At 41.7% G+C, this 15534-nt stretch overlaps 1 protein-coding gene across 2 annotated transcripts in view; it reads left to right on the top strand.

The window, feature by feature from the left end:
- The window catches only part of MEGF10 (multiple EGF like domains 10), a 367971-nt gene extending 358056 nt beyond the window's left edge, over positions 1-9915 (top strand). Inside the window, exons 23-27 of one of the 2 annotated variants that reach the window (XM_079790816.1) lie at positions 282-409; positions 1743-1866; positions 6893-6937; positions 7998-8204; positions 9424-9915. In XM_079790816.1, the coding sequence (XP_079646942.1) occupies positions 282-409; positions 1743-1866; positions 6893-6937; positions 7998-8204; positions 9424-9605 (686 nt within the window). In that variant the 3' untranslated portion in view covers positions 9606-9915. Of the gene's footprint in view, positions 1-281; positions 410-1742; positions 1867-6856; positions 6938-7997; positions 8205-9423 lie in introns of both variants that reach the window. The other variant, XM_079790817.1, reaches the window with a different exon arrangement.
- Positions 9916-15534: the final 5619 nt, after the last annotated feature.

Below are 15534 nucleotides of genomic sequence, written 5' to 3'. Positions count from 1 at the left end.
GGACTCAAGTGTTTTAAAAAAGAGGAAAATGACAGCAGAAATAACTTCAAAGCGGTGCCTTCCCAGCCATATCTGCGGATATTTTCACACTTTTCAAGGAGGCGTGTAAGAAGTCAGACTCCTGCTGCTTCTAGAAGCTTCGCTGAGTAGGAGGGTATTCCGCCCAGTTTGCAGTATGGAAGCAGCCCAAATATATGTTCTCATTACATAGCCTGCTTCCCTTTTGGCCACCCAGAGTTAGGGGAGCCTGCCTTCTTCACTGTCTCCCCCTTCCCTTGCAGAAACCCTTCCTCACGGCAACGGTGGAAATGCTAACAGCCATTACTTCACCAACCCCAGTTACCACACGCTCACACAGTGTGCCGCATCCCCTCGGGTCAACAACAGGGACAGGATGACCATCGCCAAGGTGAGAGGCAATGGCTCCGGCCGGTGAGGGTAGGCAGGGGAGAGAGGAAGGAACAGCAGGTATCGAGGGCTGCTGTTTGCCATGCTGTTCTAGGTACTTTATATCTGTTGTCTCGTTTATCCCTCTAAACAGCCCTGTAAGTGCTTATCCCTCTAAGTAACCCTGAGGAATGGGGACTTTGAGTCACTTCCACACACGGCTCCCCAGCTAGTGGGTGAGGCAGCTGTGATGTGAGGCAAAGTCTGTCTGTCTCTACAGTTTGTACTGTTTCCATTGCTCCCCTTTGGAAAAATGTTGCTAATATTGGGTGAGGTTTTAAAATAATGTCTCATAGCAGAATATAGCAGACTCATTCCTGGGTAAAATTGCCAAGTTTGTCTTTTCTGATCACCTGTCTCCCAGGGCCCTTTCCTGGCCACTTGTACTTTCATAACAACAACAATGATATGTATGTATTTAGGTCGAACCACATGAAATTGCATTTTTGTAGGTCAAAGAGATCAAACAGAAACAATGTGCCAAGCATTTCTAGTTATTTTACAGATAGAAGCTCATTTAATCTTTACGCCAATCCTATGAATCAAGCGTAGTTTTTATCCCCACTTGGCAGGGAGGTTGAAGAGCCAGGGCTGCCTAGAACCCGAGCCGCTTCCTGTAGGACTCCCCAGGTCCCTTCCACATGCGCTGAAATCCCCAGCATGCCTCCCTTCCAGTTGTACCCAAATTATATTCCCAGTCTCCGTTGTCTAATTCCAGCTCTCTCTTAGAAGACAACCAAGCTAATAAAATCAATTCAGTTGCAATTAAGTTAATGCAGCTGGATTTTAATTATAGTGCCTCATAGTTAAATAGCACTTCACATTCCCCAGAGACTTCCATATTCAGCATTCCATTTGTTCTCATTCACATTCAGGGAGGGAGGCAAAGTAGATGATCTTATCCTCATATTTATAGCTCGGAAAACTGCTGAGAGTCACTGTGACTCTTACAAGATCATACAGTGTTGGCTGGGAGAGCTCCGATTAGGAATTTATTTTTTGTCAATGTAAAGTTCCATGTATGTAAACCCAAATAAGGCCTAATTGGTACAGAGTAACAACATGAAATCAAGAAGCTGAGGCAGTGGGGGGGACAGTTGGGGCCAAGGGACATATGCTCCTGCTGCCTCGGTGTCCCGCCAGGTCAGACAGGGTCACCTCTGCCCCTTCGCCCGGCCTCGTTGAAGGACCAGCCCGTGGTACGTGCCATGGACTTGCTTCCCCAGACCAGTAGCATTGTGCGGTGCCACATTATATTCTCTTTTTACGTCTTTTGTTGTTTATGTTTTTAATAGTCGAAAAACAATCAGCTGTTTGTGAACCTGAAGAATGTGAATCCTGGGAAGAGAGGCCCGGTGGTGGACTGCACGGGCACACTGCCCGCGGACTGGAAACACGGCGGCTACCTCAACGAGCTCGGTGATTCTCCCGACTCCCGTCCCCAATGAGCACCTTCACCTTCTGGTCACCTAGATGGTCAGAGGTTTATCTCTTAGAAACATGCGTGAAAGACAGACTCATCGACTTCTACCTCACCCCCATAGGGGACTGAGGACTGTCCCAAGTGCCTTATTCATTCAACATTAATTGCGTTTCTGCTATGTGCCAGGAATGATCAAGTGAGATAAGGACCTCTGCCTGCTTGTAGCTGACATCCCAACTCTCTCTATAGTAACTGACTTAATTCTCCTAGGCACTGTAACAGGTAGGAACTATTAGCAGCAGCAGCATCTCCATGTTACACTTAAGAAGCTGAGTCTTAAAAGGTTAAGTAACTTGTGCGAAGTCTCAAACCCCTACTAAGTGGTAGAACTGGGAGTTAAACCTAATCAGCTGGGTACCAGGTTGTGGGCTCCCCTTTGTGCCCCTGGGACAGTGGTCGGCAAACTCATTAGTCAACAGAGCCAAATATCAACAGTACAAAGACTGAAATTTCTTTTGGGAGCCAAATTTTTTAAACTTAAACTTCTTCTAACGCCACTTCTTCAAAATAGACTCGCCCAGGCCGTGGTATTTTGTGGAAGAGCCACACTCAAGGGGCCAAAGAGCCGCATGTGGCTCGTGAGCCGCAGTTTGCCGACCACGGCCCTGGGAGGTGAGGAAATGGAGATATCAACAGGAATATCATAAATCAGTGGTTCTCAAGTGTTTTGGAGTCAGGACACTTTCACACACTGTCCAAAGGTATCAATGGCCCCAAAGAATTTCTGTTAATATGGGTTATATCCACTGATATTTACCATATTATAAATTAAACAAGAACACTTACAGTAGTTATTTATTAATTTATCATAATTATCTCATTTCATAACTTAAGATGCATTTTATGGAAAATTACTATGTTTTCCCCCCAAAATAGCGAGAAGAGTGTCATTCTTTAACACTTTTTTCAGTCTCTTTAACGTCTGGCTTAGTGAAGGACAGCTAGATTCTCGTTCTGCTGCTGCATTCAGGCAGCAGTGACCTCACACTTGGTGTAGCTCCTGGAAAACTCCACTACAGACTTGAGAGAGAAGGAGAGTGAAAAAGGCAAACAGTGTGGCTGTATTATTATAAGAAGAGCTTTGGCCATACGGCCCTCCTGCAAAGGCGGTGAGGACCCTGGACTGCACGTAAAGAGCTGCCGGGGATGCCCATGGAGTAGGCGGTGCCACTTCCAAGCACGTGCTCCTTGTTTCCGAGGAGGAGCTTGATGATATAGTAACTAATGTGCGTGGCACCTATGGTTACCAAACCCTTTTATGTGTATTTATTCGCTGGAAGGTTGCCACGAAGCGCAGTTAAATTTGAGTTTCAAATAAGCAACAAATATTTTTAATATAAATATATCCCAAATATATAGGGCATGGGACATACTTATACTAAAAACTGCTTGTTGTTTCTCTGAAATCCAACTTAACTGTGTTTTTATTTGCTAAATCTGACACCCCTACTGGGTGGGCCCTTCCTGAATATTGTTTGGTAGAGAAGGAAAAACTGGGAAGCACGGAGAGGTCAGTCTCCTGTCCAAGATGCCATGGAAGGAAGGGGGAAAGCTAGCTCACAGCTGGGCTCTGACTGCGCCCCCTCTGATCTTTCTGTGAACACCTTGTATGCTCAGTCACCTGAGCCAGATGTCGGAACCAATCCCTGTGGGCTCTAAAGTCCCCTCTTTCCTCAGAAATGCAAATGTTTAAAAAGCAAAACGAGCATAAATTCTTAGCTCTTATCTGCATTCTACACCAATATTATCTATGAGATGTGTATTTCTACACATGCACAGTAAAATTATTTCTAAGTTATTCTTACAGTATACTCACTTATAACACACTTATTGGTGAGTTTAGTTAACATTAGGGAGGTTTTTAAGAAGTCTAAATTACATGAAAGAAGCACCTAAATTGATATTCAGTAAAATACCACCACGTCCTCCTGAGGGAAAAGTCCTCTTGTTCCATGTTTCCTAGTGTAATTTGTTCTGACTCCAGAACACACAGTCATTGCAATGGTCACAAATAAACCTCTGCTTTCTGTCTCAGTGAGACCCAAGGCACATAAAGTTTTCATTGGAAATTCTGGATCTTTTTGGTTTGTTCCATTCCAAGAATAATTTTGCATTCCATGTACTTTTAAAGTTGTTGCACAGAAAAGCCTTCTCTTATGGAGAATAGAGTGAACCACATTGCTGATGATGAAGTGTGTAGGTGGTTCAATGATGGGAATGTTGTGGTGAGGTTGTCTGAAAGAGCCTTGAACTTGAACAAAGAGCCCTGAGATCAATTCCTGGTTCTTTTCTATGACACTGGGTCAAGCACCCTCTCAAGATTGATTTGTTCATTTGTGAAATAGGGCTAATGATCGTGTTCTGGTTCACTGTATGAATTAGATTAAACTGAGTGCATTTGAAAGCATCTGTCCAGGGATGGGGACATATGGGAGTTTATGGGAAAACCTACCTGCTTCCTTGTTAAAACAGCACCCTGGCCCAGCCAATGTGGTTCACTGGTTGAGTATCAACCCAGGAACCAGGAGGCCATGGTTCATGGTCAGGGCACAAGCTCTGGTTGCAGGCTTAATCCCTAGGGGAGGGTGTGCAGGAGGCAGCTGATCAATTATCTCTCTCATCATTGATGTTTCTATCTCTCCCGCTCCCTTTCTCTCTGAAATCAAGAAAAACATATTTAAAACACACAAAACAAAACAAACAAACAAAAAAGCCCACAAAAACAAACAAACAAAAAACAGCAGCCTGATTTTCCAAGGTGCTGAAGAGAGAATCTGGCAGGGGTATTTGGTCTCATAGACCCAACTCTTGTTCCCTAATTTACTATGTACCCCATACTGCTCTTTTTAACCCCTTGGGGAAGGCTTACTGCAAGCTAAAGCCAAGATGTTCATATAACAAGACTTTGGTACAGTTTTGGAAATACCTAAGGGAAATAGGCAAAGAGTAAGATAGACAGCGTTCCTTGATAAAAAGCTCTCAGAGGCTATAGCCCCTGCCCATCTTCCTGGGGTCCCTTTAAAAAGTCTGGGAGTCCTCAAGACCACCCTCGGGATAAAAAATTTGCTGGAGAGACTCACAGAACTCACTGAAAGCTGTTATACTCATGGTCACAGTTTATCACAACAAAAGGATACGGAATAAAATCACCCAAGGAAAGAGATATGGGACAGAGTCCAGGAAAGTTCAAAGCATGAAACTTCCTGTTGTCCTTTCCCAATGGAATCATGGGAAGCGCTAACCTTTCCTGGCGACTGTGTGGCAATACACATAAAGTATTGCCAAGCAGGGAAACTAACCTCAGCCTTGGTGTCCAGAGTTTTTATGGGGGTCATATAGACTTAGTTCACTACCCATGTGGCTGACCTTTAGTCTCCAGCCCACCTGAAGGTTACATTGATACCAAGTGGCCCAACCCTCCTCCCATAAATTACTTTGTTAGACTATCCAGTATAGCCATAGGCCCTCACGTAGACAAAAACACTCTGACGGGGCAGGAATTCCAAGGACTTAGAGATTACCTCCTAGGAACAAGGGCAAAGGCCAGACCTCTCTTTGGTAGGTTGATTCTTCACTGCACATCTTTTGGTCCTGCCTTCCTGCGGAAGGCGGTGCCTTTCCCACCAGCTGGGAGCTTGGCTAGATTTCACAACCCAGACCCAAAAAAGTGTGCCTGAGAGAGGAAGACATCCCCACATCCTGCCCCACAAGGGCTGATATTAGACCCGACCTCTCCTCTTAAGGGATTCTCCTTTCTCCACAACCATCAGAACTTGAGTTTAATGTCATTCTGAGAAACACATACACAGTGGTAGCGGATTTTTTGCCCATTCTCATACTTACTTAAATGTTCATCACAAATCATTTCTTACTCTCTGTTTTTAACCTAAGTCCATAGTTTTCCTTTCAACGATAATTAGAAAGGCTTTGGAATGCTTACAGATAGACCGAAGCTGAGACACAGTAAGTGTTACAGTAACTGAAACACCGTTCATTTACATGGTGCTTCAGATTTTACCAGGCCTGTTTCACTTAATGATCACCACCACTCTAAGTCTTGGAAGGCAGGTTGTTTTCCTCATTTTAGAGATAAGAAAATTGACAGAGAGCCCTGCTGACATAGCTCAGTGGTTGAGCTTCGATCTAAGAACCAAGAGGTCACGGTTCAATTCCAGGTCAGGGCACATTCCCAGGTTGTGTGTTCAATACCCAGTAGGGGGCATGCAGGAGGCAATTGATCAATGATTCTCTCTTATCATTGATGTTTCTATCTCTCGTTCCTCCCTTCCTCTCTGAAATCAATAAAAATATATTTTAAAAAAAGAAAATTCTCAGAGAGTTGAACATCTTTCCCAAAGTCATGTGGCTAACAAGTGATGAAATTGAAGACCTTCATCTCAGTTCTAGTTCTGGTTGTGTCCTTTCCACTGTGCAACCTTGAATAAAGTGGACTCATTTGTCTGTGCCTCAGCTGCCACCCTGCATCAACCCGCCTTTCCCAAGTCACTGTAAATGAGCAGGAGAATGATCAAAATGACACATATGTATTTTTAATTCTAAGGGCTAGGGCAGTGGTCGGCAAACTGCGGCTCATGAGCCACATGCGGCTCTTTGGCCCCTTGAGTGTGGCTCTTCCACAAAATACCACGTGCGGGCGTGCTTGTACAGTGCCATTGAAACTTCGTGGCCCATGCGCAGAAGTCGGTTTTTGGCTCCCAAAAGAAATTTCAATTGTTGTACTGTTGATATTTGGCTCTGTTGACTAATGAGTTTGCCGACCACTGGGCTAGGGTAACCGGCACGGGAGGCCTGGAGTAAAGGTGTGAAAGGCAGCAGCCTTGGTGGTCTGCAAAGGGAAGGCAGTGGGTGCCCAGCCATCTTCCTTCGTGACCTTGAAATAGTAGATGAGCTCTCCCTTGCTTTCAGTTCTCACTAGGTATTTCTTTTCTTCCTTTATCACAGGTGCTTTTGGACTTGACAGAAGTTATATGGGAAAATCCTTAAAAGGTATAGTGTGGATTTGAGGAAGAAATACATTTATCAAAATCATAATTTAAAAAATACATTTCAGAGACTGAAATAATCTGCCACATGAACAAGAGTGTCAGTGTAGGAGAAATGTAGGCTTGCTGTGGTTATTCCAACAAACACACAAACATGTTTGACTGACAGCAATACAGTGACCATAGATGGATCAGTTAGAGCAGCAGTCTGGGGGAATGCAGGTTTCACTTTGCTGGGAAAACACTCATATTTCCCTCAAAAGAAGTATGGCTTATGGGGGAGAAAAGGAAAGAGCAGGGAAAATAGGAAGAGATCAGCGTGGTTCTGTGTTCACTGAGGCCTGCTCTTCAGGAAGAATTTGAGTAATAACTTCAGGTGCCCAGTACTGAGGTTTTACAAGAAATCCACATAGCACAAATGCTTTCTTCACCGTGATAATAGAACCTTATTGTGTTCCTGAGTTGATCAGCAAATGGTTTCCCAATTAAAGCCTTTGAGAATTTGGAGACTCTTAGTAAAATAGAATGGAATTCATTTTATTTGAATCTGATAATCAAAATGAAATCAAATCCATGATGTTTGTATTGGTATTCACCTTAGTAATTTTATAGAAAATTCTCTCCAAAACAAGTGAAAAACATTTAGTATTATTTTCAATGTATATAATTCAGAAAATTAGCTAGAAAGAAAAACTGCCCAGCCCTGGCCAGTGTGGCTCCGTTGGTTGGAGCATCATCCCATACCAAACAGGTGGCATGTTCAAGTCTTGTTAGGGCACATACCCAGGTTCTAAGTTTGATCCCTGGTCAGGGTACGTGTGGGAGGCAACTGATTGATGTTTCTCACAGCAATGTCTGTCTGTCTGTCTCTCTCTCTCTTTGTAATAATAATAAAAATTTAAAAAATTGTCGAAGTAAAGTATAACCAAGGAAAAAAAACATTGTTCAGTACACCTGAAACTAATACAAAATAATATTGAATGTAAACTGTAATTGCAAAATAAAATTTTAAAAATAACGTTCATGTAATAGTGTTTGCTTTTTCCCGCTGTTTCTCTTTACAGACTTGGGAAAGAATTCTGAATATAATTCAAGTAACTGCTCCCTAAGCAGTTCTGAAAACCCATATGCCACTATTAAAGACCCACCTGTACTCATCCCTAAGAACTCGGAGTGTGGCTATGTGGAGATGAAGTCACCAGCACGGAGAGACTCCCCATACGCAGAGATCAATAACTCAACTTCAGCTAACAAGAATGTCTATGAAGTTGGTGAGTCTCCTAACCTAAGAAGGAACCTGGTATGGGAATTTAAAAAGCAAAACAAAACTTTCAAAGTCTGAGAATACAACAGCATTTCATACAAACCTTATTAAAAATAATGGGCCATATTTTAAATGTAAGCTGTGTTTACCGTGATCATATTAATTGATGTCATATAATTTATTCAGGGAAACACCATTTAGAAAATTTAAAGGAAGTTTTCTTTATCTCCCACCTAGTCATCCATCTTTTGTTTTGTAACCATAGTGAATATTTTAGCCTACTTGTGGAATAGCATATGTATCATATTAGCTAATATGTCAACTTAGCCAAAACAAATGGTTCCACTAGATTAAACAGGTGGTTCCAATTCCTGGTTGCATTCATTATATTAATATAATATAATGCTTTTAGCGGGATTAAAACATTTTACTTTTAAATTTGTCTAATATATCAGTAAGAGTCTAAACTGTGAGCCAGGTACAAATTAATAAGAATTCAATTTAAAATTAGAGATACTTTGATTGCCTCTTGCAAGTGCAATTTGGGGAAAGTTAAAACATATCAGAGCTATCACTAGCTAGATAATAGGGCTATATAATTTAATTTTTCTTACTCTCTATCTCTGTATCAGTATTTATGATTTAAACTTTAAAAAATTCTCTACTACTTGTAAATGAAGTGACTAATTTAACTCTAGTCGCTAGTGATTCATTTCATGCTGTAGACATGTCACTGAAGATATATAACTATTTTAAAAGTATTAAGACAGCTTTTTAAAATGGAAGGCATAGTGAGCTAAATTGTTATAGAAAGGTCAGTAATCAGTCCCCTTTGCACTTTCCCATAAACTTACCATTGTAAGATTGGAACTCAACTTATGTTTCCATGAATCGAGTTAAGTTCTAAGGACCTCAGTCTTCTCATCTGTAGAATAAGGGGTTTGCACTAGATTATTTCCCAGGTTTTTCAGACAATGATTCATATCCAGGGTTTCTGTCTATTCCCTGGATGTCTTGATCCCAATCACACAGTCATCCTTTTGTTCCGAGCACCATTTGTGGGCATCAGTGGGTCTACCAACCACAGAGTAACCATGTCTGTGATTATAAAAGGATCATTTGTTTTTAAAAATAATGTTTTCTTATTTGCCATTTGCAAGAAATCCCATGTTCAATTTATTAATTTTTTTATTGCCAATAAATTAACGTGTCCCTGGTTGTCACAGAACCTACAGTGAGTGTTGTCCAAGGAATATTCAGCAATAATGGGCATCTGACCCAGGATCCGTACGACCTTCCAAAGAACAGTCACATCCCTTGCCATTATGACCTGCTGCCAGTCCGAGACAGTTCGCCCTCCCCCACGCGAGAGGACGGAGGCAGCAGCAGCAGCAGCAGCAGTGAATGACACCAAAGGACCTTCGGTAGCCGCTGGAACCCTTTCCAGAACTGCAGTTCGGTTCTTCTCCATCCTCAAGTTGCCACCTTATGTGAATGTTAATCGACTTGGTAGGCAATTGCTGGGCGTAACCCAGAAAGCTCAAAGCTGAGGCTGACTGACGGTAGGTCCCTGGGTACGGGTGGCTGGGCAGGAGATACCATGTGATTTTCCATTCTTGTTAGTGTTAGAACTGCACCCCTGAAGCATGACTTCCTGTAAAATCTTGGCTATGAGCATGAACTTGCAGCACTCCTTCAGCGACGTGGGTTGCAGTGGACATGGGTATGATTGTTTGAAAAACTAAAGTTTAAAGATTTTCTTTCTCATTCGCATTGTAGATCTGTACCTAGGATTGTGCAGTTTGCCATAAAATTTAGTGTGAATCACTAAATATGTAGAAGAAAAGGGGCATATTATTGAGTCCTGATTATTTGTGTGTGTGTGTGTGTTGTTGTTTTTTTCAGTTGGACTCAGAATTGTAGGAGTAACATGAACTCAGGAGAAAACATTCTGTCAAGTGGCATAACTGAATAGACTGAATAAAACCCTAGCAGAGGTAGAAAATTTAAATATGAAAACTTTAGACTTTTTTTAGAAAGAAGAAATGTACACTTAGAATTATTTTAGAAATACTAGAGTTATTACAGGAGTCAATATGTATCCGGCAGAGGCGATTTTTCTCCCTGTTTGACCCACAGCCCACTTTAGATCCATGACATTATTCTGTTCACTGTCCCCATCATACACATTCACCACTTGAGATCCATAACATATCAGTAATTATTTCATAAATATGGAAATGGAATAATTTCATTTTTGACAGGCTGGATTGAATGAGTGTATAATGAATGATTGGAAAAGGTTGTAAATTTTAAGTGTACGAAGACACTTAAGTTTTGTAAACCATTAGTAATACATGCTGTAATATAGAATTAGCAGAAAGTTTTTATTAATTTTCCCTAGAAGTGACTGAAATGTTTTTGTGCGTATTTGAGGAAAGGGCACTTTTCTTTTATTAATTGTTGATTTAGAGAAACTATGCTTAAGCTGGTCTTTTGCATTGCTAATATGACATGTATCCCATTTTTCTTTAATTTGTATTTTCATTTTTAAGTTGTATATTCTACGTTTTGTAGTGTTTGAATTGTTCATGAAAAAATATTATATGTCTGTTGTTTCTTGTATTGTTGCCACTTATCTTTTTGCTTGATAAAAATGCATTGCTTTTGTTTTTCTTTCGGAGGGAGGAGATAGAAATATATAAATCAAATATATTAAAAATTGGTCATTACTAAAATAGTACAAAACCATAGGTGAATGACTTATAATCGAAATAGACAAGGTTTTCAATATTCTAAAATGGAGTTCCTTTGGTCTGTGGGTTCTGAGTCTTGGTTAAACTCGGGGGGAGGGGGTGGGAGGAGGGAGTGGGGAGCTATTGTTCCTGAGTGAGTGCCACAAACTGCTCTTACTAACACCTTCACTAGGGGTGATCGTATAATTGATCATCCAAACTGGGACACTTTTGAGAGTAAATGCGAACATTGTCAATGATTATCCTGCAATGGGCTTCAATCTGGACTGCTCCAGGCAAACCAGAACGGATGCTCATCCAGTGCATACTGATCATGCAGTAACATTTCCACCCCAAGGTAGTTGTTCATGAGAATGCCGGTGTAATGCCAGAAAGTTAGTTTCTCTTTCTTGGACCTGCGTGAGCAAGCCAAAGTGCTGGGAGGCTGAAAGCGGAAGCAGCTTCCTAAGAGAACACATTGGTCTTCAATCTTTTAAAGACACCCTAGGTGGTGTCCTGTCTCAGGGAGTCAGTTAACAAATATACATTGTGCACCTGTCCTGCCGGTAGTACGCGTGTGGCATTGTCCCCACCAGTCACTGAGCTGGGATATCCAGCGATTTCATGTCATACACCTGCACCTGCGATGGCGGTTTGGTCAGATGGATGACAGAACAAACATACTTAGAACATTTACTCCTTTGGTGGCTCTTTCTTTTAGGGAACCCCGAAGTTAATTCAAGGAAATATGGGCTTGCCTGGAATACACCTTAGAAAGAATTGATTTATTCCAACAGTTAACCACTGCCTGACTCTTGCGCGATGATAGGGGGTAGGCATCTATTGGAGGCTCTTGTTAGTCAATAGCCATAAAGGGTCCTTATTGGTAAGAAAAAAGTGACATTCCTCCCCCCACCCCCCCTTTTCTTTTTTTAAGGATCATCTCTTCAAATTTCCATGGTAAGTTTGAGTTTTCCCATTACTCCCTGGAGATAAGTAAAAGAAAAAAAAAAATACCTGTTTCTTTTCTCATTCCACTATAGGAAGAGGGGAGGGGAGGGAGGGTATACTGACCCTAAAACTCATTCACATCTGCATGCCACACAATTATCACATTGGTAATAAAAAGGGTTCCTAGACTTCCCTGACCATTGATTCTATCATAGGCATGTTCTTGTGGTATTAATCTTAGTTGTTTATTTTGAATTAGTGCACTTCTCAATTTAAAATCATGATACATTTTAGAAGTTTCATATGTTCTGTGTACTGCAATCACAGAAGTAAAAAGTCTAGGACTTCCAAGAACCAAATTTGTAAATATAAACTCAAAGCGAATACTGTTACATTTTGTTAGTATATAAAGAGCTTCAGTTTGGCCTTGTCGTAGTATTCAATGCGCAGTTGTAACCAATAGAAAGATTGAGTCTGGGTAATGCCACAGAGTGCCCTAGAATTCTTAAATCTGTTACTGAGAGTCTACCCCCCTCCCCATTGTTTTCTTTGGTGTCTTCAATGGAATCTAAACAATAAGGACTTCTCCAGGCCTCGTTTTCATTTGGTGCGAGGACACCTGGAAGCGGACATCCTGGTCTTCCCAAGGCACGCCCAGCACTGATGTGGTGACCAAGGCCCATGTCGGGCCCTCCCCACAGAAGTGGAGCTAAGGTTACAGTTTGTAAAATAACGAATTTTCTATCTCTGGGTAACGTCTTTATTATTCAAAGTAAGTATTTAAGAGGTATTTTGGTCTTCAAGGCTTTATGTCATGGAAATGTACATAGATATGCAAGTGTGAATCACATGGTGTGGATGGGCAATTGTTTATTAACTAAAGATGTTTACTGCCCTTTTAAGGTCCTCTTCAAATTAGTATCCGAACACTGGATCTGCTTATCCCAGTTTAGTATTTATCCAGGCTTCGTTATGATGTGAGCAAATAGCAATATAATTTTTTAAAGGAAAAAAATGAGTCTATATTAAGTTTTCTTGATTTTAGCAAACAAACAAACAAAAAATGCTTTCAGTGTTAAAATATCTCTTCTCCTAAGATGATAACTTTCATTAGTATTAGCCTCCATCATTGTTTATATAATCAAAATGTGTTATAGATGAATGCAATAAACTTTCTAATAGAAAAAATGTAAAGTAGTGTTTATTTCTGTGTTTCATCTCATTACTAATTAAAGAGAAGAAAAAACTTATGATCCTACTGGAAAAATTAATATTCTTTTCATCTTGGCCTGAGAGCGTTTTATACATTAGAGGCCCGGTGCACGAATTCATGCACCAGTGGGGTCCCTCAGCCTGGCCTGTGGGATCTGGCCAAAACCAGCTCTCTGACATCCCCCAAGGGGTCCCAGATTGTGAGAGGGCACAGGCCAGGCCGAGGGACCCCACCAGTGCACAATCGGGGCCAGGGAGGGATGAGGGAGGTTGGCCAGCTGAGGAGGGACTGCCACTCCAGGAGGGCTCCAGGGTGTGTCTGGCCCATCCCACTCAGACCTGATCAGCCAGACCCCAGCAGCAAGCTAACCTACCAATTGGAGCATCTGCCCCCTGGTGGTCAGTGCACATCATAGCGAGAGGTTGAGCGGTTTTAGCATATTATTAGCATATTATGCTTTGATTGGCTGAACAGATGACTGGACAACCAGACACTTAGCATATTAGGCTTTTATTATATAGGATTAAAAAAACAAGTATATTTTATAATATTTAATTGCTCATGTATCTGCTTTTCCTTCAGAATTCTTGTTCTTAAAGGACAGAGGCAACATTTTATTCATATTTGGATCCCTGGAATCCAAATATGGGTTCCCTGGTCAGTGGCTGGTAGGTCTTCTAGAAACAGCTTTAGGTTATCTTATGTGGATTTGCTTTTTAAATCTCAGTAGCCTATTAATGCTTTCTTTTATAATTAAAACATTTCTGAAACACTCACTTTATTGCATCAAATATGAATAAAACATTTCTTCTCTCAATAACTGTTTATTTACTGAGGGCCTGAGTGCCAAGCACAGTAGGGATGCAGGGAAATATATGGCATGAGCTACTCTTGAGTCACTCATTAATATTTTTTATTAGGGAAATAAAGTATCTTACTAACTGTGCGACTTTGGGAAGTTACTTGACTTCTGCGGGCCTTGACTTCTATATTGTATAATGCTGGAAATAACAGTAACTATTTCAAGGAATTTTGTGAGAATTTAATAACTTTCTACATACAAAGCACTTCCGTGTCTACATGTGGTAGATAGCTGGTGTTAGCTGTGTAACCATTATGAAAAATTAACCATTATTATGATTCAGTTTGTTATAACCAGATGAGTTATGAGGCTGGTAAGTCAGAAGTGAGCATTTAATGAGTATTATGAAACCTACATGTCCATGTGACCACATCCTGATCTATTTTTGTACTATAAAAAAATTTCATACGTATTTTATTTCTGGAGTAGTAATTGAGAAAAACAATAATAATATGATTTCATCTTCCAGTAATACGTTATCTTCCTAAGAATTGTGAATGCTTCTGAAATGTTCGGGTGTGGGGTTCTGGGAAGATGGTGCCCTGGCCTTGCATCCCCATCCTGGCACATACAGCTGTCCAGACACAGTCAGGGCCGCCCTTGGCCGCCCGAAGAGGCTCCACCCGCAGTGGGACAGCAAGTCCTTGAAAGGGGTGCATGTAGGGAGCAAAATGGGGGACTGTGGAGAGAGTGTCTGGGCAGAGCCAGCTGCCCTGGGAGATACACAAGGAGAAGGTAAGGGAAGACTGTCTCCGCTGCGTGCGTGCAGCAATGACAGAGGCTGCCGTCTCAGGAGGGGTAGTGCCCGGGCTGGGCTAAGATCAGATCTCCCTACTTGGACACATGAACAGAGAGGCCTTCTGCCTCTTAGAGCAACATCCGGCAAAGGCGATCTCCGGCTGCCCACTGAGGGGAAAACCCCACTCGCCCGCCAATACGCAGGAAAGACCAGAGAGACCCACAGAAGGGTTGAAAACCAGCACGTTATCAACTCGAACGGGCAGAGAAAAGTCACAAACCACTTGATGGGAACATCACAGCCCAGGCAGAAGGAAAAGAAGCTAAACTGGAAAACCACAATAAACCTCTACCGTGGAGGTGGAGCTAATTATGTAGATAATGGAAGAAATCCTAGATAAAATACGATTAAAACTTTTCAAGGCATATGGTAGGACCAGAGGACGTTTCCTGGAACTGAAAATAATGGTTTGCCATTTAAGCTATGTGGGCTGCTGTAAGGTGGCACTCTAGTTCCCTTACTAAAATCCACGGCCTCGTCTCTGCCTTAGTTTCAGCGTGGTGATCCCGGTGGCCTGTGGGTCAATGTGTAGCCGCCAGCTGTCTGAAAAATAATTACAGGCACTGATCTGTCTGTAGCACTTTCTCATTTCCTCCCACCAGGGCCCATTTGAAGCTACAACAAGACATCACCGGATGGTTAGGGAGAGATGCTCCGTAGCACACCATTATATGGTTTCTTCACAACATAGACACGATAACTGTAAATACCATCAAGGACATAACTAATAGTAAAAGGTAGTAAAATAATTCAAGTTGGTGAATTTTAAGCACAGCT

This window comes from Cnephaeus nilssonii, assembly GCF_951640355.1.
Source record: "Cnephaeus nilssonii genome assembly, chromosome: 2".
NCBI classification, from domain to species: domain Eukaryota; kingdom Metazoa; phylum Chordata; class Mammalia; order Chiroptera; family Vespertilionidae; genus Cnephaeus; species Cnephaeus nilssonii.
The sequence above is the reverse complement of the archived record's forward strand: the minus strand, read 5'-3'. Positions and strand labels throughout refer to the sequence as shown.